The sequence below is a fragment of the Osmerus mordax genome, chromosome 16, assembly GCF_038355195.1.
Source record: "Osmerus mordax isolate fOsmMor3 chromosome 16, fOsmMor3.pri, whole genome shotgun sequence".
In the NCBI taxonomy this organism is placed as follows: Eukaryota; Metazoa; Chordata; class Actinopteri; order Osmeriformes; family Osmeridae; genus Osmerus; species Osmerus mordax.
The window spans coordinates 2,564,763-2,590,263 of NC_090065.1; the positions used below are offsets into that span (position 1 = coordinate 2,564,763).

At 44.8% G+C, this 25,501-nt stretch overlaps 2 protein-coding genes across 6 annotated transcripts in view; one reads left to right on the top strand and one right to left on the bottom strand.

The window, feature by feature from the left end:
* Positions 1-1,148: 1,148 nt before the first annotated feature.
* crema (cAMP responsive element modulator a) lies at positions 1,149-11,420 on the bottom strand. 5 transcript variants are annotated; one of them, XM_067253974.1, is made up of 8 exons: positions 11,320-11,337; positions 9,790-9,907; positions 9,336-9,464; positions 9,146-9,237; positions 8,544-8,686; positions 7,728-7,916; positions 3,198-3,354; positions 1,149-2,761 (listed from the first exon to the last, which is right to left on the bottom strand). In XM_067253974.1, exons 2-8 carry the CDS (start codon positions 9,898-9,900, stop codon positions 2,617-2,619), a joined length of 966 nt encoding a protein of 321 aa, XP_067110075.1. In that variant the 5' UTR covers positions 9,901-9,907; positions 11,320-11,337; the 3' UTR covers positions 1,149-2,616. The 5 variants fall into 5 exon arrangements, with proteins under 5 accessions (XP_067110075.1, XP_067110073.1, XP_067110072.1 ...); XM_067253972.1 differs by lacking the exon at positions 11,320-11,337 and adding an exon at positions 10,901-10,917; XM_067253971.1 differs by lacking the exon at positions 11,320-11,337 and adding an exon at positions 10,461-10,479.
* A 4,685-nt stretch (positions 11,421-16,105) lies between these two features.
* pard3ab (par-3 family cell polarity regulator alpha, b) overlaps positions 16,106-25,501 on the top strand; it is a 127,918-nt gene continuing 118,522 nt past the window's right edge. Inside the window, 1 exon segment of the mRNA XM_067252895.1 lies at positions 16,106-16,398. Within this exon segment, the coding sequence (XP_067108996.1) occupies positions 16,279-16,398 (120 nt within the window). The 5' untranslated portion in view covers positions 16,106-16,278.

Sequence of the window (25,501 nt, forward strand, 5' to 3'; positions counted from 1 at the left end):
TGTTTCAGTCTCGCTCACCGCGAGGGGGCGTCTTGTCTTGCGGTGGAAATTTCCACTGCAACCACAGGAAGAAGTTCATGGAAGATGTTGCAATGCTGTACTTATGAAATATTAAACATAGACTACACATCAATCCTAAGCATTTTGACTTCCCCCTCCTAGTTTGGGCGTGTTCATAGAACAGGAGTTTTTTCTCCTTTCCTGGCTTTTGATAAAATCAGATTCTACACCAATGTGTCAAAATATAATCAGAGGGATTTGATAATGTAGTGTCATCATGGCCATCTTTGTTGCTATGTTTACAATCTGCAGCCATCGCAACAGAGCCTTTGAGGCAGTTGGGTAAAGGGCTGTGTTTAGACTTTCCACAGGGAATAACAACAACAGGCCGGATGATGTCATAGTGAGAAAAGATGTCAGAACAGAATGTTTGCTCACGGAGTTCCAGGCCCCACATTCCAAACCATTCATTCTGAAGAGAACACTGTCTTGACTTACAGCAATGATGCCTTTCTGTATACACTAGAGAAACCAGTTTATAGACAGGGTTGGTGCACCAGCACAACTTTATAAAGGTATTATGGAACAAAGAATTACAGTGTATGTGCGTATGCCTTTCATTTTGTCACACACAAAAGTATTTTTCCTCAAATAGCACACAGACACTAATTATCACAGCCTACACCTTTGTCAAGGTAACGCTTTGGTCCTATAGATGTTCTACATTACAATGCCTTAGCTCAGAGCCTCCCGGGAGACAAATCCACGTCATATGCAGCTCTGCTCTGCAATCTGTGGAAGCCAAGGAGGATTTTAATGACTGGATAACAGGAAAATATCATGCATCGTTGAGTGGGAGCTGGCCCTTATCACCCCAGGCAGCACAGAAACATAACCAACTTCGATGTTAGTGGCCCAAATATCCCTTACCGTAACGGTCACGTCACACAACAATATCTGGAAATGAGAGGCAATGCAATGCAGGGGGGGGATCCGAAGAGATACAAGTAGTTATAACTAATATGTTTGAAAAACCTAGAATGGGTCATTATCAAAAGAAGAATCTCCTGCTTATAACATCTTTATGATGCGAGGCATGGTGGTTTGGTAAAAAAAAAATACTAATAAAATAACATACCGTTCCCATCTCATTTTATAAATTTTATTTGATAAACAAAATAGTTTGTAAAATGTGTCGACTACAGCAGGGAATACTCACAGAGAGAACAGCTGTTTTTAAGAGATAACCTAATCAAAGTGGTCGTCTTCTGAAAACCTAGAAGTCAACACCTGAAGAACTGACTTTGGTCAAAAGTTAAGAGTTAAAATCAAATGCATCCCTTGTATTCAAAGCCCACTGGCCAAACACACACTAGCAATTCTGTACACAGACATTAAAGCCTTATATGAAAATTCAAAATAAGTAACGTGCCTCAACATGATATACTTGCATGGGCTGAAAGAGTTTTGCAAGTGCATAATTATAATAGTCAAAAAACATTGGCAATAACCTTTAAACAAAACATTTTACAACTAGTTCTCTAACCCTAACCAGCTGTTCAGATGACTCCTATACAAAAAACCCACAAAAGAACCAAACATCAATATTTCCTGCACTTGCAGCCACTTTACAGTCCTGTTACAAGATACATACATGTTACAATATATATACATGTTACAAGATTCAGTCCCTATCAAACAGCCTTCCAGAGCACATTCCTCATGGCCAGACATGTAAAGGTGATAATAGATGATCTTTTTCACATTAAACTCCTGGTCTTGAATATTTTGTGGTTGACTTCTTTTGTGGGCAACATTTTGCTCTAAACATCGGCTTGGCCACTTGTTAAAAACAACTGTTGGTTACAGACCACTTTTTCTGACCTATCAGTATAAAAAAACTAATTAGTTGACGACAGTGTTCAACTGAACAATTGAAAAAGTGAATTCACCTTTAGAACACCCTACTCCACCAGAAAGAAGCAATGTGTTAAAGCAGGACTCGCAGGTTTCCAGGAATGTATCGCACACTAAAGACATGGGAGCAGACAAACTCTCGTGTGACTCTACTTTGGCTTGCTGGTGAGTTTCTGTGCACTTCCTTCCTTCAGGAAAAAAAAAAAGACAAAAAGGTTGATAACAGAAAGGCTCGGTCCTCAGCATGTCCAGCTCTGTGACGAGTGGCACCCTAACAGGAAGCACCTTGACTTCCTCTTCCTCCACTTCCTCAACTCTCATGGTTTGCCAACTTCCCCCAGCGAGGCCGACGGTGGAAGCGAGCGTGACCTCAACCTAACCCTAGCGAGCGAGGAGCAGGGCCGACTGCGGGCTTGTTAGCCCGGCGAGCTCAAGCCTACAGCGAGCCACAACCCAACAGTCGACGTACTGTAGCATCTGCACAACCAGGACCTGAGCTAGCAGGGACACAACAAACACAGACAGCTGAAAGTAGTAGTTGTCCCAGAGTATGTTTCAATTTTTTGTTGTTGTTTAGTTTAGTTTTTGCTTTTATCAATAACTTTTTTTTAATCCCCCATCCAGAAGTCTGTAAACTGCTCTCATTTGTGCTTTGTTTCCTCTGAGTGAGAGCCTCTGGTCAGATAGCTCACACGTTGGTTATTCAGTTTTATGGCAGTAGATGTCTTTTAGTGCTTTGAGTTCCTCTATAAGGGTCTTGTTCTGGTTCTCCAGGACCGCCACACGGTTCTCCAGACACTTGACGTACTCTTTCTTTTTCCGGCGGCACTCTCTCGCAGCCTCCCTGGAGAAATGACAGAACAGAGGAACAAAGAGTGTGAGAATGTAGAAGAGTGTGATAAAAGGCACACGGACGATGTCTTCGCAAAATCTATAACAATCACAACTCAAGAGTCTTCACGGATCACAGTCCTGTGTGACGGACGTGGTTTGACAGTCCACTGAGTGTAGCAAGACAGCGTTAGGCCTCAGAGCTAAAGCCTTTGGGTATGTTCTGGAAGCTAACAAAAACGCTGGTCAGATCCTATAAATAATAATTCATCAATCTCATCCATCCCGGTGGGTTAGGATTTCGAAAAAAAACAACAGAACAGAAAAACACAAATTTGAGGTTCCTTTGCCAAAAACATAACAACGGAAGTAAAAAACCACATCACTGACCGACAGACATTTTGCAAGGCCTCAAAAAAAAAGAAGAAAAAAATAATGTATATTTCTACCTGTTCTTCATGAGGCGGACCTCCCTCTTGCGTGTGACTTCCTCCGTATGCACCGGGGGGCTGTGGAGGGAGCCAGGCGAGGAGGCCATCACCAGCCCCTGAGGCAGCCCTGAGGTGGGGGAACGCAGCTGGTACGCAGGCATGTCTCCGGTGGCAGCTGGAGGGAGGAGGCAGACAGGGTTATAGATCAGACAGGGTTATAAATCAGACAGGGTTATAGGTCAGACAGGGTTATAGATCAGACAGATATAGAGGGTTATAGATCAGATAGATATAGAGGGTTATAGATCAGATAGATATGGAGGGTTATAGAGCAGATAGATATAGAGGGTTATAGATCAGATAGATATAGAGGGTTATAGATCAGATAGATATAGAGGGTTATAGATCAGATAGATATGGAGGGTTATAGAGCAGACAGACAGAGGGTTATACATCAGATAGATATGGAGGGTTATAGAGCAGACAGATTAAAGGGTTATAGAGCACACAGAGGGTACAAATAAGGCCAGATTTTCACTTTCTAATGATCCAACTAAGAATATCCAGTGAACATCTACAGAAATTATACAAGTTGACAGACAAGAGACGGCCTAAATTCGACTGCCTTGAAAACAAGTTGACAGAGAGTCAAAGGGTGTTACACAATGGCGATAGCAGTTAGCAGATGAGGAAGTGTTCCATTTTGCTGTTTGCTCAGTCAGTCTGGCTTCTAAGTACACAGAACACTCAGAGGACAATAAACCTTTACCTCTTAAGGCCGCAATATGCTTCTGCGTCTCCGTTTACGGATGGGCGGGCGCACGGATACGCACGGATACGGACGGATAGACTGCGTTTATGGTTCTCCGTAGGCTGTGGGTGCTGAAAACAATTCACCGCCAGAATAGTAGGTGGCGCAAAGTTTTTTTGTAAATCGTCGTGGAGTGTTTATTTACCTAGGTTATCGAGAAGTCGGAGCAAATTTACAAATTAGCCGTTTCATCAATAAAATACGAACATTTTCAGCAACTACACTGCCCATTTCTCGTCACATTTTAATTCAGATACTGATTTACATGTACTGTTTAGCTGAAATATGAATTGTGAAAACTTACAAAGGATTCTGTTCGTCCTGTTTATCCCGGCAACCCCGCCCCTGACGCAAGCGATTCTTAATTCTGACCAATCACAGCCAAGGGAGTCTCCGTAGCTCACGACGGATAGTTAGAAAATTCAGGAGGTGCACGTCGAGCTCTCCGGGGCTCTCCGAGGGCTGACGGAGAGCTCGTAGAGGGCGTTCCTCGGAGAAGAGGGCGTTCCCATGTGTCCGTTTTTCGAAAAACGCAGAAGCATATATAAGCCTTGACCCTGCCCAATAACAACAGCTTAGCCAATGGGCTTTGACCTAACCGGGTCTGACAGACAATCACTCTGAACAACGGTAACGAAATTACAATTACTTTCACTGATTGGTTTACTGAAAAGGAGGAAATGACGACAACACAAACCAAAGCAACGGGTTACGTAACCCGACACTCGCTCAATATTATTAGGTTTTCATTAAAAAGGGCCTTTGCCTGGAAGGGTAGGAGAAAGAGAGAGGGGCTCAGCGTCTGAGGTAATACTGTTTGGTTGATACTATTTGCCTGATCTAGTTACCGGGCAGAAAACTACTATATACAGCATCCAGGACAGAGGGAGGAGTTAGGTCTTCCCTCTCATCAGAGACCTTTAAACCCCCCCCCCCCCCCCCCCCTTAAACATCCCCCTCCTTAAACATCGCTCCCCCCCAAAAACAACTAATGTTGAGGGAAAAATATTATTAACGTGATATTATATGACACAGATCCCCCCCCCCCCCCCCCCCCAAAAAAATATTTGAAAATAAAAATGTCCTTTCCAAGAAGATATTCCGTATGAGCGCAGACCTCAGCAAGCAGCGGCTTGCATATCTGACTGACTGCACACTGCAGCTCCGCCTCTCCCTCCCTCTCCCTCCCTCGCTCCCTCTCTCTGTGTATGACTAAGCTGGTGTTCTCGTTCTCTATCACTGAGAGCTCTGTCTGTCTGTATGTGAGTGTGCATGCGTGTGTGAGAGAGTGATCACAGCGTGACCCCCTCCCTTCCCCCCCCCCTGACGCTGACGTCAATGGTACGTCTCGCTCGCTTGGTTTTGCATTCTCATTTCCCCGCCCGGTTCATGTTCCAGGAAACCAGGGTGACGTCAAATGTTGCCAGCGCACACCACCCCTCCCCCGCTACTGAACCACCCCGAGGTATTTCAGAGAGAAAGAGAGAGATAGACACTAAGAGAGAGAGAGAGAGAGAGAGAGAGAGAGTAGAAGAGAGGGATATACAGAGAGAGAGAGAGAGAGAGAGAGAGAGAGAGAGAGAGATACAGAGAGAGAGCAGATGGAGAGTGGGAGAAACAGAAGGTGAGAAAAAAGAGGGATGGAACAGGGAAGAGCTAAAGTCAAGAAGGAAGAAAGAGAGAGACGGGGAGAAGGAGAGAGAGAGTCAGGGAAAGGAGAGAAAGGGAGGAAGAGAAAGAGGGGAAGAAAAAGATCAAAGGACAGAAAGAGAGACAGGGAAAAGGAAAGTGAAAGAGATGGAGGGAAAGCGAGAGAGAGAGCAGGAAAGAGAACAGAGAGGAAGTGACAGAGGGAAAGAGAGAGAGATTGTGTGAGAGAGAAAGCTAGACAGGAACATGATTGAACAAGCAAACCAAACATCTTGTTCAATCAACAGTTGTGTCTAGATATTCCTTATCAAAGGAGAAGACTGAATCTATTTCATACTTTTTGCAAGTTGAATTCTGTTGCAACCTTACAAACTCCAGTGCCCACATACATTTACAGTTTAAATATTTTAACCATGTACAATTTTAAAGTCTTTGAAAAGCAGAGATAAAATTGTTGTAAAACCCCACAAAGACTACATAATCTAAGAATTATCCAATCTTCAATGATAAGTGCAACAACAAGCCAGGTGTGTTCCAGAAACACTGCAGGAAATCTCACACAATACATCTACTGCTACTGTACACAGACTAACAACAGCAGTGAAGCCAGACAGCCCACCACATACAACTTTCCTTTCCGCGTTACAGCATTATCATCTCTAAACTCGACCAATGAGAAGCCCTGAGACAGACACACAAACCTACCTGATTCAGTCTCATCCCCAGTTACAGCCATTACTAAATTCCAGTTGTCCAGAGCCAGAATATTCTCACGATCACCCTGCTGTTCTGTATCACACTGGACCCTCTCTTTGACTCTCTGTGTGTGGAATGGTCACCCATCAACTTTGCACAAGATTACAATTAAGGACATTGACATCACAATGACATCACTGGCTGGCTGCTGAAGTCAGGAGGACACGCTTTTAGCCCCTCCCCTTCTGCTTCCTCCCCCTCCCTCTTACTCTCCCCTCCCCCTCTCTCTCCCCTCCCTCTCCTCTCCCTCTCCTCTCCCTCTCCTCTCCCTCTGTACTTAGTGCTGTTCTGGAGCTACAGGGAGAGGAGGAAGGGAGAGGAGGGGGTGGGGAGAGGAGGGAGGGAGAGGAGGGGGTGGGGAGGGGGTGGGGCGTAGGTGTATTAATAGACCTTGTGACGCAACTCGAGAGACGCACGACAAACAAGAGGATATTGTGCCCGGTGAAAAGACACACACACACTCTGATTTAAGCTGTGTGTGGTTTTATGATTTTGTTTATGTCATTAAGCCTTTTAATCCTAAACTTTGGGAAACAGGCTGTTATGAAATGGGCTAATTATGGATACTTACACTTACAATGTGTTGAAATGTATTAAAAACTGTTTTTCATTTACTTCACCTGCCACTGATAATAGATTCCTTGTTTTTCATATGGAAAAGGGATTTACAAAACATACATATATATAAATGATATGTATATAAAGTTTGTATAGGTGTGCAAATGCATTGTATATTCCACAAAACTGAGGAAGAACAGAGATCCAAAGTCAATCTTGAGTCTGATGCTTTCGAGGGACGAGCGCTGGGAGATTTAGCCCACGCCTGGAGTTCCACCCTGCCAGACCAGTAACCAATCACATTACCTCAATTAAACCTACAGAATTCTCCTGACAGACTGCGTAAGGAGTGTCAAACATGTTTAGCACTAGGCACATTCACAGGCAGCTGGAGTGTGCTGTTACTGGGGAGTCAGGTGGCTGAGCGGTTAGGGAATCGGGCTAGTAATCAGAAGGTTGACAGTTCAATTCTCGGCCGTGCAAAATGATGTTGAGTCCTTGGGCAAGGCACTTCACCCTACTTGCCTCGGGGGAATGTTCCTGTTCTTACTGTAAGTCGCTCTGGATAAGAGCGTCTGCTAAATGACTAAACGTGAATGTTACAGACCGCCGGTCCTGCGCCGTGAAAAAGTTTATGATTTCTAAAGAATACTTCCCGTATATTCAATCAACCCCCCCAAAAAAACTCAGTAATACTTCTCAAAATCCCCCACACACATACCACAAACACTTTTGGGGTGGCCTGTCCCTTTTAAGAACCCAGCGCGGCCTACCTTGAATGACCACCTGGCCCCCCTGCATGTAGAACTGCTGGGGAGAGTCTCCCGGCTGGGTGGCGTACTGCAGGATGGTGGCCCCGGCCTGGGGGGTGGCTGAGCTGGACATGGTCAGGGTCTGGCCTCCCTGGAGGCCTACGCTGCCTGGGCTGGCCAGCTGGATGGCTCCGCCCTGGGTGATGGCAACTGTGGAGGGGTGCCCAGGAGGAGAGGGTTAGGTCTGGGGGTCTGGATATGATTTTTGTGGCATGTAGAGACGATCTTTTGGTCCTGTGTGTTTATAGTTCTTTCTTTTTTATACGTTTTTCATTCTTTTTTGGACAGTTTCTAAGTGAAGAGGGACAGGAAAGGCAGGAGGAGAGAGAAGGGAGAAGACATGCAGCAAAGGCCCCGGGCTGGATTCTAACCCAGGTTTCTGGGTTCTGCTGTAAGGCCTCAGCCTACATGGTATGCGCACTTATCCGGAGCGCCCCTATATATGTTTTTCGAAAAAAAAAGTTTCTTAAGGTTTTCCAAATATTTTCTAAAACTTTTTGAAAGGTTGCACAAAAAAATTAAAAAAATGTTGTGAAAGGTTGCAAAAATATTTTCGAAAAAAGGTTTTGAGTATCTGTGCTTCTACATGAGTGTGTTTTTTTGTGCTTTTGCCATCTCTGTCTAGTTCTAAACATACACCAACACACACACACACACACACACAGATTGGGTCCTGATCCAAAAGGCAAAGGAAACAGGTGGAACTCGAGGAACCAGGTGATCACGTGTTGTGAAACCGGATGTGGAGACTCGTCGAGGCTTGAGTGGGAGACTCACTGTATTGTCCTGAGCTGGTCTGGTAGATGGAGGTCGGGACTGGGGCCGAGGCCAGGCTGGCCGCTGCAGCCTCCTCCTCAGCCTTCTCCTCCTCGATCCGGGCCACCGCCGGCGAGTCTGAAGACAGCTCGTTGAGGATTTTTCTAAAATTGAGGAAGAGGAGGATAAAAAAAGAAAAAATGATTCTCACAAAACCTCCTTGAAATAGAACGTGGAGATAACGTTAAACATTAAAAAAAAAGGTTCTTTGTAAGATTTCACTCTCAGTTCCTTTTTAATGAGGTCTTACGCAGAGAAAGAGAGGAGAGCCAATGAAGATAGAAACATTAGAGAGCAGAGTCTGACCACCTGAGGATGGTGACAGGAGCAGCCATATAGGCACTGTTAACGTCAGCACTCCTATACTAGACAGCAACCATGCACTGACAGTATTTCCATCTGATATCTCCTTTGGGGGCAGAAATTACAAGGAATGACCATAACCAATACCAAATATTATTCCCAATCAAGTATTCCATAACCCAGAGGATGGAGGTAGGTTTGATCTTTGAAGGGGTTAACACCTGCATGTCTTAATTCCTTTAAACTCCACCAAACCGTACCGGTAAGATGGACGTCTTGACAGGATCTCTCTCCTCTTCTGAGTGTCTATAGTATCTGGTTCCCCATCTTCGAGACCCCCCCCTGTGGATGTCTGCACAGAAGCAACGACAAAAAAGAACAGGTCAGTGAACCATTTAAAGTAAAATAAAACATTTGGAAAACCATTTCAGATCCTGGGACATCCTGGACCTGGGGTGGCTGGATGACGGAGGCCTGGGGGGCCTGGATGACGCCCTGAAGCTGGATGGTCTGCCCGTCGGCCAGCTGCACCAGGGTGACCCCAGTGGAGTCCCCCAGAGTCCCCGAGCTCACCGTCACCTGAAGAAACACAGCACCAAGTCAACTCTCTACAGTCGTGGTGACGGTAACGATAACCGGGAACGGTCGACGGGTAGTGGAGCGAGGATAACTCTCGTTCTGTGTGTGTGCGCTCGTACCTCAGGTGTGTGTGTGTGAGCTTGTACCTCAGGTGTGTGTGTGTGAGCTCGTACCTCAGGGGTGTGTGTGTGTGTGAGCTCGTACCTCAGGGGTGTGTGTGTGTGTGAGTGTGAGCTCGTACCTCAGTGTGTGTGTGTGTGTGTGTGTGTGTGTGTGTGTGTGTGTGTGTGTGTGTGTGTGTGTGTGTGTGTGTGTGTGCTCGTACCTGAGAGTGAGCGGGGGTGGTTGAGCTGGTATCGCTCTGACTCCCCTCGTCGTCAGACATGTCATCACTCATGCTGCCATCCTGCCGGGAAGACACCATCTCCATGGTCATTGGACAGCTGGAGGACAGGAAGGAAGTGATGTCAACAGCCCATTTAGGGACAGGAAGTGGGGGAGGGGCAAATCCGTTCCAATGTCAAGAGACCATTGAAACGTCCCCTCTATTAATTAGCAACACAGCGGGGTCGGGGGATACCAATTAGGTTGATGGTTTGAACACTAACAGCTCAAAACCAAACCTTTAGACCAAACAAACAGACCTAACTGTTATACAGGGTGACACCGGTTTGATACCTCACAACGCTCGATGATGTATTGTAGACTTAGTCAACTTGATGTTATTGTCCTAGAGTTGACAAGAGTCAAATCTACAGACGGTTGTTATGGAAAGTGTTTTATCATATGAAAAGAGTGACAGCTAGCATGTTAGCAGGAGATAAGCTGATAATGGGTGACTGACTTCAGGCAAATACTGAATGTGAAGGATGTAAGTATAAGTCTGATTATTTTTGGTCCCCCCAAATAATGTTATGTTTATGGAACATAAACAGAAAATAAAACGGCATTTTAAGTTTATGGATGTAAATACACTCATATTAGTAAAGTTTATACCAAAATTGTTGTCCCTTTCACACTATTTCCCTTGTTTACTTGTTCCCAGGCTGTCACGTCACGTACGCATCTAGCAAATACATTTGACGGCAGTTGATTTACGAAAATTATTGTCCGGTAACAAAAATAAGGTCCGTGATACTGGTCATAACGATGTACAGTATCCATTTCATCACAACATGGAAGTGTGACACAATCCATTTCCTCAATTTCAAATTGCAAAACGTAGCGTTAGCGCGTCTGTGAACGTTTGCCATATTTCCTGACAAGAGTTGCCTTTGTTAACACTTCATAAACAGTTTAGACCCACGTAGACACAAGTCCGATATATGTATAAGTTCAAATAAGTAGCCTAACTGGATAGCAAATGCTTCAAGATATAGAAACAATATTTTGTTTACAACAACGGTTTATGGTGCTAACTGTAGCGCAAGACTTACTGTCGCGTGTAGGAACATAATGAGCTTTCAGTTTCATGGCACGGCTTTCTTTACAAGTTTAATTATCATCAAGTGGACTAGTATACGACTGTCAAACAAACAACACATTTTAGAAATAACCAAGTTTACTTCGATTTAAGAAAGTAACATGGGAATGTTCTGGGAGCACAGTTCTTATTTACAAATGTCAAAAAAGCTGCCGTCCACATTTCAGGTGTGGTAGGCGAAAGGAAATGAACCTACAGCAGCAAAGGCTGCGAGGCCATATATCAGGATTAGCTACAGTATGGCTACTTGATTGATTTCTCCGAGTGAAAGTTTTATAGAGCATAAATGTAAACTTGGTACTCTTTCACTCTCTCTCTCTAGCCCTCGGCTTTCTGACTTCTGTCGAATACGACAGCTATGCAATAACTTACCAGAGTTTTACGTAGACAGAATCGTCACTAATTACAATAGGGGTGGATAGCCCGTGTCTTTGCCCACGTAGTTCCCACGTCAGTCGCGATGATGCAGTACTAAAATGTCGACCAAGCAGTCGGCGTCTTCAACTCGACACCGGGGAAAAACTACAGAGGGGCGGGGCGTGTAGGATTAGTCAGAGAACTACAGTGACCAGCACATTTGGATTATGAGTTGTTTGAACAAGTGTTAAATCTTTCATGTAATAAAAGAAAAGACTTAAACCTGATCACACTATTTATTAGTTTAGTTATTTAGTGTTCATAAAGGAAGACGGCACGAAGTAATAAGTCGAAGCCTCTCCACAATATTTACCAAAACAAGTTTTAAGTAGCCTAATTTAATGCAAAAAAACGAACAAAAATTGTTTATAAAAAATGTTAAGTACAGTCTTATTAAGTTATTCTACAATATCAACAGCCATTGACATGTAATTAAAGACTTCACCTTAGTCTTTCAAAATGTCTGTGCCAATGATTACACTTTCATACTCGTGCTTAAATTTGGCTTAACATATAATCATACATGTAGGCCTAAATATGTTATCAAACTGCGCGTTTCAGAATTTAACAAACCGTTATCCCCTGGGCCTCCTAATTGAAAGCGCCATCTAGTGGTGTTGCACGAGACCGACACTCTACACAGAACAGCAGGGTCTGGTCATTTCACTCAACGGAATGTTATGAGATTAACACATGTGTACTTAGACTGACCTACGAGTATCATTCACAAGAATAAATGTGTTTTGTCCGTTTATTTGTCTTTAGCGGTATCCACAGGGCCGAATAGCTACAGCAGCTCTTAACTATTTAACAGACATGCTGTTTTTATGACTTCAATTAATAAATCACAAAAGTGAAGGCCGACTTGAACTTACATTAAGTATTTCTTCATCAAAGGTTAATAATAGCTATGCGAGTACGTCGATGGATGTGTAGAGGATACTTAAACTATACTCGAGAAAAACTAAGGCCAGAAGAACAAAAATAATAATAATTCAGGTTCAATGCTTCCAACTGGACACATTAAAAAGACCGTTTTTGGAGTGAGATTCTCTTTGGCTCTCGGGCTGCCATCTGTTTCCTTGCATGCAAGGTGAGGTCACGCTGTTCTGAGCAAGGCCTGCTGATATCAAAGAGCCACTGTGCATAGTGCTGCCTAGAAGCCACTGAACACACACACACATTGGGGCCAAGGTGGAAGAAGGTACACTAATATTTACATTTAGTCATTTAGCAGACGCTCTTATCCAGAGCGACTTACAGTAAGTACAGGGACATTCCCCCGAGGCAAGTAGGGTGAAGTGCCATGCCCAATGACACAACATCATTTTGCACGGCCGAGAATTGAACCGGCAACCTTCTGATTACTAGCACGATTCCCTAACCGCTCAGCCACCTGACTCCCCAGTAACAGCACACTCCAGCTGCCTGTGAATATGCCTAGTGCTAAACATGTTTGACACTCCTTACGCAGTCTGTCAGGAGAATTCTGTAGGTTTAATTGAGGTAAGTAGGGTGAAGTGCCTTGCCCAATGACAAAACATCATTTTTCACAGCCAAGAATCGAACCGGCAACCTTCTGATTACTAGCCCAATTCCCTAACCGCTCAGCCACCTGACTTCCGTAATATCCCATAAATCTAAAAATACTGAATAGTAGTCCCTTTGTTGCTAGAGGAATCCGTGTTAAGAGCGAGGCTAATCTTTGTGTGCTTGTCTACGTGTGTGTACAAGCGTATGATTGGACGGTAACCCGTTGGCTTCCAGACCACATTCAAGATGCCACTAAGACACTGTCAAATACTTTGGCTTCTGTCTCCAATCCCCCCCCCCCATCTCTGCCCCAGTGTGTGTGTCCTGTGGAGCTGGTAAGGGGTGTCCAGATGGCCAGTCCGCAACCCAGCAGGGGGTCACCAAAGGGCACAAAGGTCTGACAGCAGGGAGTAACTGGACCCTTACTGGACACAACCCTTAAAGAGAAAATTTGGGTTAATGATGGGTTGCACAATTTTACCTGATGGAAATGGCTCCGGAACAGTGGAACCCCCAGGTCTCCGACATTCCATATGTCAGTGTTCTAAGTTAACTCACTTATGGTTCAGACAGCTCTGGTCATTTCCTTCTCATCCTTCCACTTCCTTCAGAGAATAACACTGCAGGTTTCTAGTATTCAGTTTTTTTTAGCTTTCATTATACATGGGTGGGACATGAAACAACATATCTGTCTTTTTATGAAGAAAATCATATTTAATGGCTGCATCATCAGGCATTAAAAAAAGCTGTCTCACCTACATTTGAAAACAAACCCATGCTCCTGGCTAGCTCTCAACTGTCATAAATGTGATAGGGAAAGATGGAAAACCAGAAAATACAAATGTAGTCTGAAGGGTTAAGGCTCCTCAGACAAATGTCTGTTCAACAGATTTCGCATGTTTCGAATGTTAGAATTCGGCATCCTGTGTTGACATATTTCCTGCATCTGTCAAGATAAAGGCTTTTATTGTCATGGTGATCTGATCTTCCATAGATCACTTGGAACATATAAAGAGTTCTGAGTTCTAGAAGCCCCTACAGTTGATCTGGCTCTGCAGGGTGACAATTCCGGAATGTTTGAACCTTTGTTTGAACATGCCCACAAGAGAGAATCTAACCTCACAATTGAGATGTCATCCTTGAACACAGCCAATTAAGCACCTTCGCCAATGTCTTGTGGTCTTCCAGTGATTAATCTCATTGTTGTGGTCACAATTAAAGGGTTATATTATAAAATAATGCACATATTTTGTCTCTGGATCAGACAGGTGCACACAATAAGAACATTTCTGAGCAATAGCCACACTCCATTGCATGTATTTTAATGAAAATTCTAGAATGTTGTTCTAGAATGTACTTCAACATTCCGTAGGACTCGACATCAAAACCAACAATTATCTATGGTGTTTTTCTTGAGCTCGCCTGTAGTGACCTTTGTAGTTCCTATGTTTGTCACAAGGGGGAAACCCTGGTTTAAATTTGACTCCAGCTCTTAATCTCAGTCCACTGATAAATTCCTACTTTTGGAATGAAAGTTATTGTAAATTCCCATAAACAGATTTTCAGAATGAACAGTAAACTAAAAGTTAGTTATGTTGATGTACAGGTGCCATAACCATTTGTAACAGTCATAGAACCCTCTGCAAAAACAGGGATAACCCATTTCAACTCTATGAGGTGATGTTGGGAACCTTAAAAGGTTCTCTCTGACCTAAAGAACTGTTCCAGATGGACAATGTCCTTGAGTAAATTATTATAACAGCCTTCTTGTACAATGCAGGCCAACACTTGGTGTCTTGGCCTGGTCTAAGAGCCGCGAAACACATCTTTTTATTCACATTTTGTTGTTGCATCTGCTTCTGTTACAGAGCAATTATCCCCCAGTGGATCAATAAAGAGTTACTCTAATCTATTCATTTCTACTCTACTCTACTCCAAATGAACTGCTGGAGAGTGCATCAAACAGCTGTGTGTGGATGTGGAGGATATGTTACACTCATGCTGATGTACCCATGGAAACCAAAGTAAAAACACATGACTCAGCTCTCCTTCCTCTCTGCTTCAGAGCCTTGTGTGGGTTCTGCTGTTGAGCCAGCAGTTACACTCCTGCTGTCCAATCAAGGGGCACAGCATCTAGTAAAGACACACACACACTACACACACACACACACAGGCATGCATACACACACTACACACACAGGCACACACTACACACACACAGGCATGCACACACACACACACACACACACAGGCACACAGACTGCACACACACTACACACACAGACAGGCACACACACTACACACACACAGGCATGCACACACACAGGCACACACACTACACACACACACTACACACACACAGACAGGCACACACACTACACACACACACACGTCTGCTCTTACGCCATGATGTTCTCATCCCGTGGCGTTTGAAGGAACCTGCTGGCCACGTAGCGACTGCAGCTGTTTCTACAGCTCCTCAGATGGGTCTGGTTTTCATCGGGCCTTCTCGCTTTCAGCTATGAGATAATCGGCTGAACAAAAGACCCGAGATATGACAGGGCAGGTGCAGGCTGAAAGCTTTGCGGCCGAAGCAACATCTCTGAGATTGATGTTATGTGCAGTGAGATGGAACAGACACCGGTTGGTTCTCTTTAGAACCCAGACTTACAAGGCTGTGTTGTTTCGTAGGCCTACTCACGGTTCAGACTACACTTACAGTGTAGTCATGGTTACGCATTTCTCCGTGTTCCTAACCTCTCAATGGTCGTTGGCCAAACACACACACACACACACACACAAGTTCAGTATGCTAAAAGGACTTGCATGCCTCAAACATCCCTGGGTTCATGACAGAATGCCAGTCCTCGTGGCTCCCTGAGTCCTGTGAAGCTTTTCCCAGTCAAACTCCTGCAAGAGAGAGAGATAGAGATCAGAGAGAGATCAAAGAGACACATCCGCAACAGTTACATTGTTTTGTTTGAAGTTAACACGATACTTGACAACTGAGCAATATTTATTATCCTACATCATTACTTATTCTCCGTGCATCTGGAGTCGTATGCGATGACACTCAGCAGTTCCACACTTGACCACCGCGAGGAGACCGTTTTCCCAAGCTCGCGCCTTTCCTGGCCATGCACGCGTCCAGCCAAGGGAAGGGAACGTCGAAACAGAGGAAGAGGGACTGAACAGGTGGTCACAAAACAGAGCTAACCATGTCGTCCCGCGAGGAAAGGTGAACGATCTGTACGTCTGATATCTTTTAAGGACACGAAGCTGAAGAACCAAAGAAAAAAATTAATGTTCCTGCAGTCATTCAAAGGGGTCCTTCATCCTTGGGTTAACTCCGACTCTGTGGAAGATATCGGATACTAAACCATGAAAGTGACTGTGTGTTTTGGAAGGACTAGGGTGGTTGTACCGTGCGGAGATGGGAATATTAAAGTGCATAGCCTTATCCAGCAAGCTGTCATGCGATATAAAAAGGCCATTGCTAAGGTAAGACGCTGTCACTTTCTATTCCGCAGCTTTTGTTCCAACGTCAAAGGCGCTGGAAACAATGTTGCTATGCCTGGACGCTGCATTGCAATATGGCGCAAACTTCTATTCAATGAGAAGAGCGGAGACTCTAGAAATCGTCAGATGCAACTGATTACCATTTCGCCAGATGAGAGTAAATAGGTTGTATTTGATTTTGATTGCATCTGTTCGAAATGTGAGCACATCGTCTTTCGAACTATGTTCGTTCCCAGGTTTATAGACCTACAAAAGTTCCTTGCGGACTTCCACCGTTCGTCTGCCAGTAAGGGATGTGGGGAAATGTGTACATTTTTAACTACTTTCAGGGACAGAATGCTCAAACATGGTTAATCTTGAAACCGCCGTTGCAAGCATGCTGATAACGTATTAGCGCACAGTCAGATTTCATTAGATCTGCCCCTGAAAGTTGCAAGCAGTGTTGATAGCATCGGCTAGCAATAGCACGCCTAGGACCGCACTCTAGGTTTTGAAGATGAGGGGGGAGTTGGTGCACATTAAAAACAAAACGTCGAGTTTGGTGGTTCATATTTCAGTGTGGTTTGATGTAGCTACTAATATCTGGTTTGCCGTATCTTCATATCGATCAAACATCAGATATACCTTCTTTTGTTCGTCTGCTAATTAGCCTATTATGGCAGTCCCGGATAGTTTGCTTGCTAAGAGGCTACTAGTTAAGGAAGTAGGCGAACACAACCATTCAGTCGCTCAAAAAGAGACTAATAAATGTGAAGCGAGTCCGTGAGTGGTGGCAAAGTGCAACTTCAGACCTTTTTGAATTATTTCCCGCATTTGCCCCGTACCTACTAAGCTTATGGGCTAAAAAGGAGTGTAAAAACTTGAAAGAAATCCTCTGCCCTCAGGCTTCCAGAAGAGGCCCTGGAGGAGAGAGACGGAACTGCAGCGTTGTTATAGACAACATTGATCGCAATATGCAGACTAACGGTGCCAGGAATTGGGTCACATGGCCGAATCATCATTACCCTTTAGTAGGAAACTGCCGGTTCATGAAGCCTATAAATAATGCATGTTGCATACAACTTAAGTTATGTCTATGGATGGATGGGGGCTTCGGTGTGTGTGTGTGACAAACACAAGGAGGTGGAGAGGTTGCATCAGTATGGCTTCACTGTAGCCTACCAATACAATAACAAACCTGATTCTATCCGATAGTTATCTTTGCATGTTACGTTGCATGTTTTAAAGGAACCATGAATAAGTCATGCGTTCTCAGCTGTATGTGAAGGTCGTCCCTTTTGTTTAAACGAGGGTAAAGATGACAGCGCATGTCCTATGAATTATTCAAGTCGGGGAGACAGTAATGTGTTTTAAGATGTTCCTACTATAAAGGTAGAGGTATCAGGCCTGCAAATGTGTGTGTGTTGGTACCGTCTAAACAGTAGCAGTTTCCTGTCTCAAGTTAATCATATCCTCTTCTCTGCAACCAAAAAAGGCAGACTACGTAGTCTACAACCGAATCAAGGTATTTCATCTTAAAATGTGAGAGTTGAACACCTCACAGTAGCCTATCTTCTGCTTTAAGACAGTTTCCTATCAACAGGAATTCTTATTACTGAGTATTACCTTTCACCTCACCTTCTTTCCAGAGGAGGAAACTTGTGTTTACAATTCCTAGTCGGACCGCTAAAGTTGGTCCAGTTTCAGGTCATGTTTCCTTCAGGGATTATTTGTTTTATTTTTGTCCGTCCCATTGTGAGTTTCTGAAATCGTTGCGTCATTATCTAATCTTTGCATAATCTAATGCGCAGGGTAAAAACGCTGACGCGTGCGATGTTAGCGCACATGCTAATCCAAACACTATCGGGGGTGGAGGAGGAGGCCGAAAATGTGGAACACAGACGGTTCCTCCAGTGAAATGTTCCTCTTGTGATGGAAATGAGGGCCAGAATCAAACACTTATTATGTATGCCCAGTGCTTTGATTAAAAAAATAAATAATTCTAAAATAAACCAGGGTTCCTTATGAACTTCTCACCCACGGCAAAAAAAAAAAAAAAAAAAAAAAACTACATCCAGAAGAAACACACCCGGCCCTTCTGCCATCTGGTTTCTCCTCAGGAAAAAAAACCGCATAACGTTTTTGATGACAAGTCAGCCGTGTCACCAAGTCTTTTGGTCACGCGGATGTTGTGTTAAGATCACAGCTTCTTTATAGGTCAACCAGATTTAATTGAGACCCAAATTTAGTTTGGGTGTTCCTCCCTGCTGCGCTCCTTATGGGCCCTGGGGTGATTTCCCCTATCATTAGAGTGGAATGTGTTCCTCACAGCAGATCGACGAGGCCCTGGTTGCCTCACAACGCTACCACCAGAGAGACTAGTGAAGTGGAGGAGAGGCAAGATGCAGTGTTGACAGGATGACATTGAGAAAAAAATAAAAAATTTATAATGGCCATTCCTGCATATGAAATCTGTGCACCTTTGTTGCATTCTATCCAAGGCTATGTGACTATGACACATTCTTGCGTGTGAAACAATGGAGGACATGGCACATTTCAAAGCCTAGTCAAGACCTCATAGTTACATCTAAGAAATGAAAATACCTGTTTTCTTACCGTTTTCCATGAAGATGAGATCCAGATCTGGGGTTGAAATATTATCTGAAATCCTTGCTTTGGTCTGTCTGCACTGCCAGGTGGGCATGGATTTTGCATTTTTGCAAGAAAATGTGTTCATCCTATGCCAGACAAGAATAATAAATCACAGATTGTCACAGGATAATAATGCCTTAAGGGCAGTTGAGGTTAAGGATTTTTATCTTTTCTTCTCCCAATCTTCAGGATACCTGGTACCTGAAGGATCTGATTTATGTATTAAACTAACCTGAGATTGTTTTCTCTTCACTTGGAGGATGGAATGTGTTGCATTGAGATCATACATTTGGATGTGCCACTGATGTGCTAGTCTGTATTTCACACCTAGTAATGAAGGCCCAGGACCTTGTCCTCAGAATAACTGCCTGTTAAAGAAAAAAAAAAACAGAACTGGGCCCGAGTCACATGACCGAGTCACATGACCTCAGGAGACAGCTGGCCTCACACCTCTGCATGATAAACTTCCTTGGGGGAGATCCCAGATCCATTGTGTCCATGTCCTTTATTCTCGGTCAGTAGCAACTTCCATCCCTCTGGAAGACAATGGCAGCAGGTGTCCACAGTCCCAGACGGTTACTGAATCTGTCACAGACCACGTTAGAGAAAAGAGCTTGAAAGGAAATCGCAGGGTTAGGGTTAGATGCACTGCCTCCGATTAGCATCCTTATTATTCGCGTTTGCAGACAGTGGATAAGTGTACTGTCATCTTGAGCTTTTTATGCAAAGCAAAACTACCATGTTCAAGCTTTGACAAGTCTTTCAAAACACAGCAATTTAACAGAAGGTTATCTGCCCAAGTGGTAGTTACTGATTTGGCTGGGCTTGCCTCGAGATGCATTTTACACAAAAGACTTACGGTTGGTATACGGCACGACATCCTTTCATCCACCGCGGACTTTGGATGCGTTTGTGAGGGTCTCAGGATAAGAATTTCGTTGCTAGAGTGATGTTGTGTAATGGAAATAAACACAGCAGATTATTGTGGTCACACCAGGCCCATGTTGTACTGTTCTGAAGAACCCACAATTCAATACAACAGGCTTACTTAGTGCATTGTCAGCACATAGTTCGATATTTTCCTGCTGTTCCCATTGTTTTTCGTAGATTTTTTTTAAATGCGTTCGATTTAGAAGCCTACGGAATGTTGTTCCTATGTCACCAGGCCGCCTGTAGCTCCAAAATGGGTACAGTGTACATTACATTTACATTTACTCATTTAGAATACGCTCTTATCCAGAGTGACTTACAGTAAGTACAGGGACATTCCCCCCGAGGCAAGTAGGGTGAAGTGCCTTGCCCAAGGACACAACGTCATTTGACGCGGCCGGGAATCGAACCGGCAACCTTCTGATTACTAGCCCGATTCCCTAACCGCTCAGCCACCTGACTCTGAGTGTAGGATTATAAACTTGTGTGATGGTTCCCCTAGCTTGAGATTGTTCCCTTGACCACATGGTGCTACTGTGCTAGCACTGAAGCATGACTTTGGCCCTGGGCAACTAGGCCTTCTGGTCTGAACAGTGTCACGACAGGACAATGAGCTATTGAGGATATTGGGTGGATCTCTGCTGTTTTTTTTTTCTCTAGAGAATGTCGATTGCAGTAGCCAAAAGAGTTACACAATGTAATGTAAAACATCTTTTTGTTGGAAGAAAATAAAACCCTCCATAGCCTTACCTAGAGGCAAATTAACATGGCAAGATGTTGACTGTGTATAATTTTTTATCTATTTTTAATGATGTTTTGCTAGATATGCTTGCTTTGAGGATCAGGTTTCAGCATCACCTGGATTACACGGCCCACCCCGAGCGATTTACCTGAGCGTAAGTCTTGTCACGTCTGGAGTGTTTTACATTTACATTTACATTTAGTCATTTAGCAGACGCTCTTATCCAGAGCGACTTACAGTAAGTACAGGGACATTCCCCCGAGGCAAGTAGGGTGAAGTGCCTTGCCCAAGGACACAACGTCAGTTGGCATGACCGGGAATCGAACTGGCAACCTTCGGATTACTAGCCCGACTCCCTCACCGCTCAGCCAACTGTTTTCAAACCATCGCTTTGTTAAATCGCCGTAGCGATTTGCGTCTGAAAGCTCCACCTGTCCGTCAGTGCTCCCTGAAGCAGTAAGAACAGGCTGTGCAGCCGTTAGTTGACTGAGTAGCTGTTGATGGGAGTCAGGTGGCTGAGCGGTGAGGGAGTCGGACTAGTAATCCGAAGGTTGCCAGTTCGATTCCCGGTCATGCCAACTGACGTTGTGTCCTTGGGCATGGCACTTCACCCTACTTGCCTTGGGAGAATGTCCCTGTACTTACTGTAAGTCGCTCTGGATAAGAGCGTCTGCTAAATGACTAAATGTAAATGTAAATGTAAATGATGGGTTTAGCTAATGGAGAGCATGCAGGGCTGCGATTCTGAACTGAAGTGCGGGGAAGGAAGCAGGGCCGACTTCAGGATTGTGCGGTGAGACGCCATACCTCACGTTTTCAAATCAACATCTTGGTTTTAAGTGAGCAACAGTGTGTCAAATGTGAACGCAGTCTGTCCAAAACGTCTGGGTGGATGTACGCAAGGACCACTGGTTTCCCTCCTCAACAGGCCCTCCCAAGACCAGTCCTCGCGAAGCTACGGATGAACCGTTCAAAGTTCAAGCGCTTTGTAATCCCTTCCCCAAACGTCGAAATCCGTAATTTCCTCTCACAAACAGCGCGGTAACCCTAGAACCCCAACCATCATCAACTGCACAGTGCTTCAGAGCATCGCATCCTTCATGAAGCCCCTCAGAGGCACGTCCTAAACTCATTACCAGACTTTGGAGCCAAAGTTCTCTCTCTGAGGGAGTGGAACCTGGGAGGTTCTGCACCAGCAACCTGTTGGGGTCTCCAGTTAATGGGAGCCTAAATCATAACACTTCATGACAGAGTGCTTAAGTGGTTTACAGAGCGCTAGGCAAACAGATTACTTGTAACCCTGGCAGAGATCCAGTCATCTGAGTGCTGGCACCCCCCAACCATGCAAGCCTAATCCTGGCTACATATGGCGTTGCTTGGCCCATGAGAGGGGTATTACGGGCAACAAAGTAGGCCGACGGATTGCGTATCTCTTTGATTCATGCCCATTTCTGGATGATAGGTCACTGACACTTGGAAAAATGTGCCGCTCGAGGTTTGGATGTGTGTTTGGGGGGGGGGGGGGGGGGACGCTTTTGAGGTGAAGTTGCGTTTTTCCCTCAGCGGAGCTGTAGACCAGGTCGTCTTCCGTAAACATAGGAAGCGCCTGAATGTAAACTGGTGGGGAGAGAGCGTTTATTTTCCTGAGCTTTTGTCCATTTCTTCACGCGAGGTTTTTAACACATCTTTGTCCAGGGCTTTCTCCTGCACGCTTAGGTTGCTCAGACTGGTGGTTTATTTATAAACGAGACATTTTTACTGGCCTTCACAGAAGTGCGTTTGTGGAAAGTCCAGGGTGTGTTCCTCAAACTGGTGGTCTTTATGACTTGCCCTGGCAAACATACATGACGGGAAGCTAGTATGGCCTTTGTGGAAGCACTTCTCAGTTCCACATTATTTGGTTTCTCTGTAGAACTCCCAAAACATTCCAGTAGAACTTGGAAAACAAAATGGACAAAAGCCTGATTTGAAAAATGTATAACGTATCACTCAGGGTAGTCACACAAAGCCGATCAGGTGGATATCAATCAGTATTCTACTGGAATTCACTATAAACCCTGATGGATTTCATTCAGTGAAGGCTGTCTTGAGTCAGACTGCAGCAGCCTAGTCATTTACGATCTGGTCTGCTATGATTCCCCCCTCCCCCCGTTTCTGTTAAATCTGCGTTTTCTAAATACCGAGTTCAAGACCCGTTCTTTGGCGCCTGGAGTTTCATCTCCCCAAACCATGAATGTGTTCTTGTACCCAGAAGACAGACTCTCAAGTCGGCCCTATTCATGGCCAAACCCGGCTCGGGTCTCATCTGAACCCAACACTCTCTCTGAAATGTCAAGGACTGTGTTTGTGTGTCACACGAGCACAGGGCCAGGATTGTCCCAGGAATGTCACTGAATAAACATCACTACTGCGTGAATGTGTACAGTTAGACTCCACAGAGGCTGATGAAGGAATTCGATTTAAAGTGTTTCGCGTGGTCCTTACGGCGACTTCGTAGTTCGGCTGCTGGTGTCTTCTGCCACCGGACAGATATCCTCTTGGCAGGGTTTGGTACGGTTCCACCCCAAAAAAACGATTGGCTACATTCCATTCAATGACTTTATTGTTATCAGTGTGGTGTGAAAACTAGAGGTTTAGTGATAGAAATATCCCGGACAATTTTCTTTTTTTTCTGTAGGCTACAGAGCCCTCTACACACCTCAGAATTCCTAAGACTTAACAACGGAATCCGCTTTTAGATTCAGAATGTGATAAATTAGTCTAAATTAATTATTGAGTCTCGACATGAATTTCGCTGCTTGTTATGGCTGATGAGCCTAGCCTTCTATTTTGAGCTCGGGCCTGACCGAAGCTGTCTTTGACAGATGATCATTAGCCTGTTGGCAGGCACTCTGGAGGGGGAAAGTTCCCGGGTCTGGGGACCCTGGCAAGACCAGGCACACGGTAATCTTCCAGCCATAACGATCTGATCCTGGCCTCACACGTCTGTGTTGTTTAGACAAGTACGTTGGTGTCTGACAGAATGGTTTCTCAATGGCTGTGTGAAACCATAACTCTAAAGATAATGAGCTGGGGAGAAGAAAAGAATAAGCCTTTGATTTTTTGATTTATAACTTTTTTCTTTCTTTTTTTTTTGAGGCAGATTAGCTCTTCCTATCAGGATAGGCCTGTCTTCAAGTGGCTGGTGTGCTGTTGTCTGATCGTGCTCTGACTGGAAGGAAAAGGCCTAACCTCTTGTGTCAGACTCTTGTATCCTAAATGAGTGCAACCCATCTTGTTGCTATGTGAAGCATGGCCCGCACGCTGTTCAACAGGAAAAGCAGCTTTTGTGTCTGACCAAGCCGACGATGATGTAATGCTTTATGATGCCGCCATGCATCGTCTCGTGCTGACAACCATCCAGAAAGACTTCTGGGATGTTCCGAGGAGAGAGTGTGGTTGTGCTGGTGCGCTTCCAGCCTCCACCCCCCCCCCCCACCGCCCTCTAGATCGTTGGCAGATACTTTATTTGTGTTGATCACCAACCGTGTTCCAGAAAAAGCCTTTCAGTATACCCATCCCCCCATCCCGTCTCATCGGAAGCGGTGTTGATGAATTACTCTGAATGAGAGGAGCGTGTTGAGCGGGTAAACTCTGAACAGGTAAAAGGAGAGTGAGGCGCTCAACACCTCATTTTGATATCCGAGGGACAACTTTCCTTTGAGCAACAGAGTTTGAGTTTGTTCTCATCACCGACAAAAGAGGAGGAGATGACCTTGATGCACTTTTATTCCAGTTCACGTGGTAGTACCTGGTGCCCGTTTTGCCGTCCCCACCCCCACCCCCCCAAGCTGCGGGGCGAGCTAGCACCGGTAGCGAGGGCTGGTAGCGCGGGTTGTGTTTAGGCGAGCCCCCCTCTAGTCGGCTCAGGAACAGTTTGGGTCTTGTGGAGTCAGTAGGAAGCTGTTCTGCCTGGTCCCCTGTCATTAGCATGCTGAGTCACCACCCAGGGAACGCATGAGTCGGGCAGCTGGGGAGAGAGGGGGCAGAGCGGCTTCCACCGGAAGTGGCTGTTCCTACAACCCAAATGTCGACTCCTCACTTTGTTAGGTTTTTCGGTGGTAAATGACTGCTGCTGTTGCTGTTGTTTTGTTGACGTGGCAGTGTGTAAATGTAAGTAGAGAGTGGTTCTTGCGAGTTTGTATGTTTTCATTTACATTTAGTCATTTAGCAGACGCTCTTATCCAGAGCGACTTACAGTAAGTACAGGGACATTCCCCCGAGGCAAGTAGGGTGAAGTGCCTTGCCCAAGGACACAACGTCATTTGGCACGGCTAGGAATTGAACTGACAACCTTCAGATTACTAGCCCGATTCCCTAACCGCTCAGCCAGCTGACTCCCTATTTTCTGTTCTGTTTCAGCTACTTGGGGTTCCAGCCCCTCCCCATAACATGATCAGACTGGATAATGACCTGTGTGTGTGTGTGTGTGTGTGTTTGTTAAGGGGTGTGTTTTAGTTAGCTGTGTGTGTGTGTGTGTATGTTGATGAAGGAGGTTGACTGTGAAACAGCACCAATCTGTCTGGCATTTTAACGAAGAGGGTGTTTCTTGGAGACAAGCAACCCATTTAGTACGGTTTGGTCAGAGTACTACCCTCTCACCTCAATCTCTCTATCTGTCTGTCTCTGTCTCTCTGTCTATTTCAAAAACCCAATTTTCAACCAAAAAAACCCCATTGATGAAGCCTAGTTGTTGATGTAAATTGACATCATAAAGTAGAACAGAGGACTGGATGGAACATT

Coding starts and splice junctions, on each gene's coding strand:
- crema (XM_067253974.1), bottom strand. CDS start 9,900: ATGACCATGGAGATGGTGTCTTCCCGGCAGGATGGCAGCATGAGTGAT. Junction 9,238..9,335: donor CCGTCATCCAGCCACCCCAG/GTCCAGGATGTC, acceptor GCTTCTGTGCAG/ACATCCACAGGGGGGGGTCT. Junction 7,917..8,543: donor GACCAGCTCAGGACAATACA/GTGAGTCTCCCA, acceptor ACCCCTCCACAG/TTGCCATCACCCAGGGCGGA.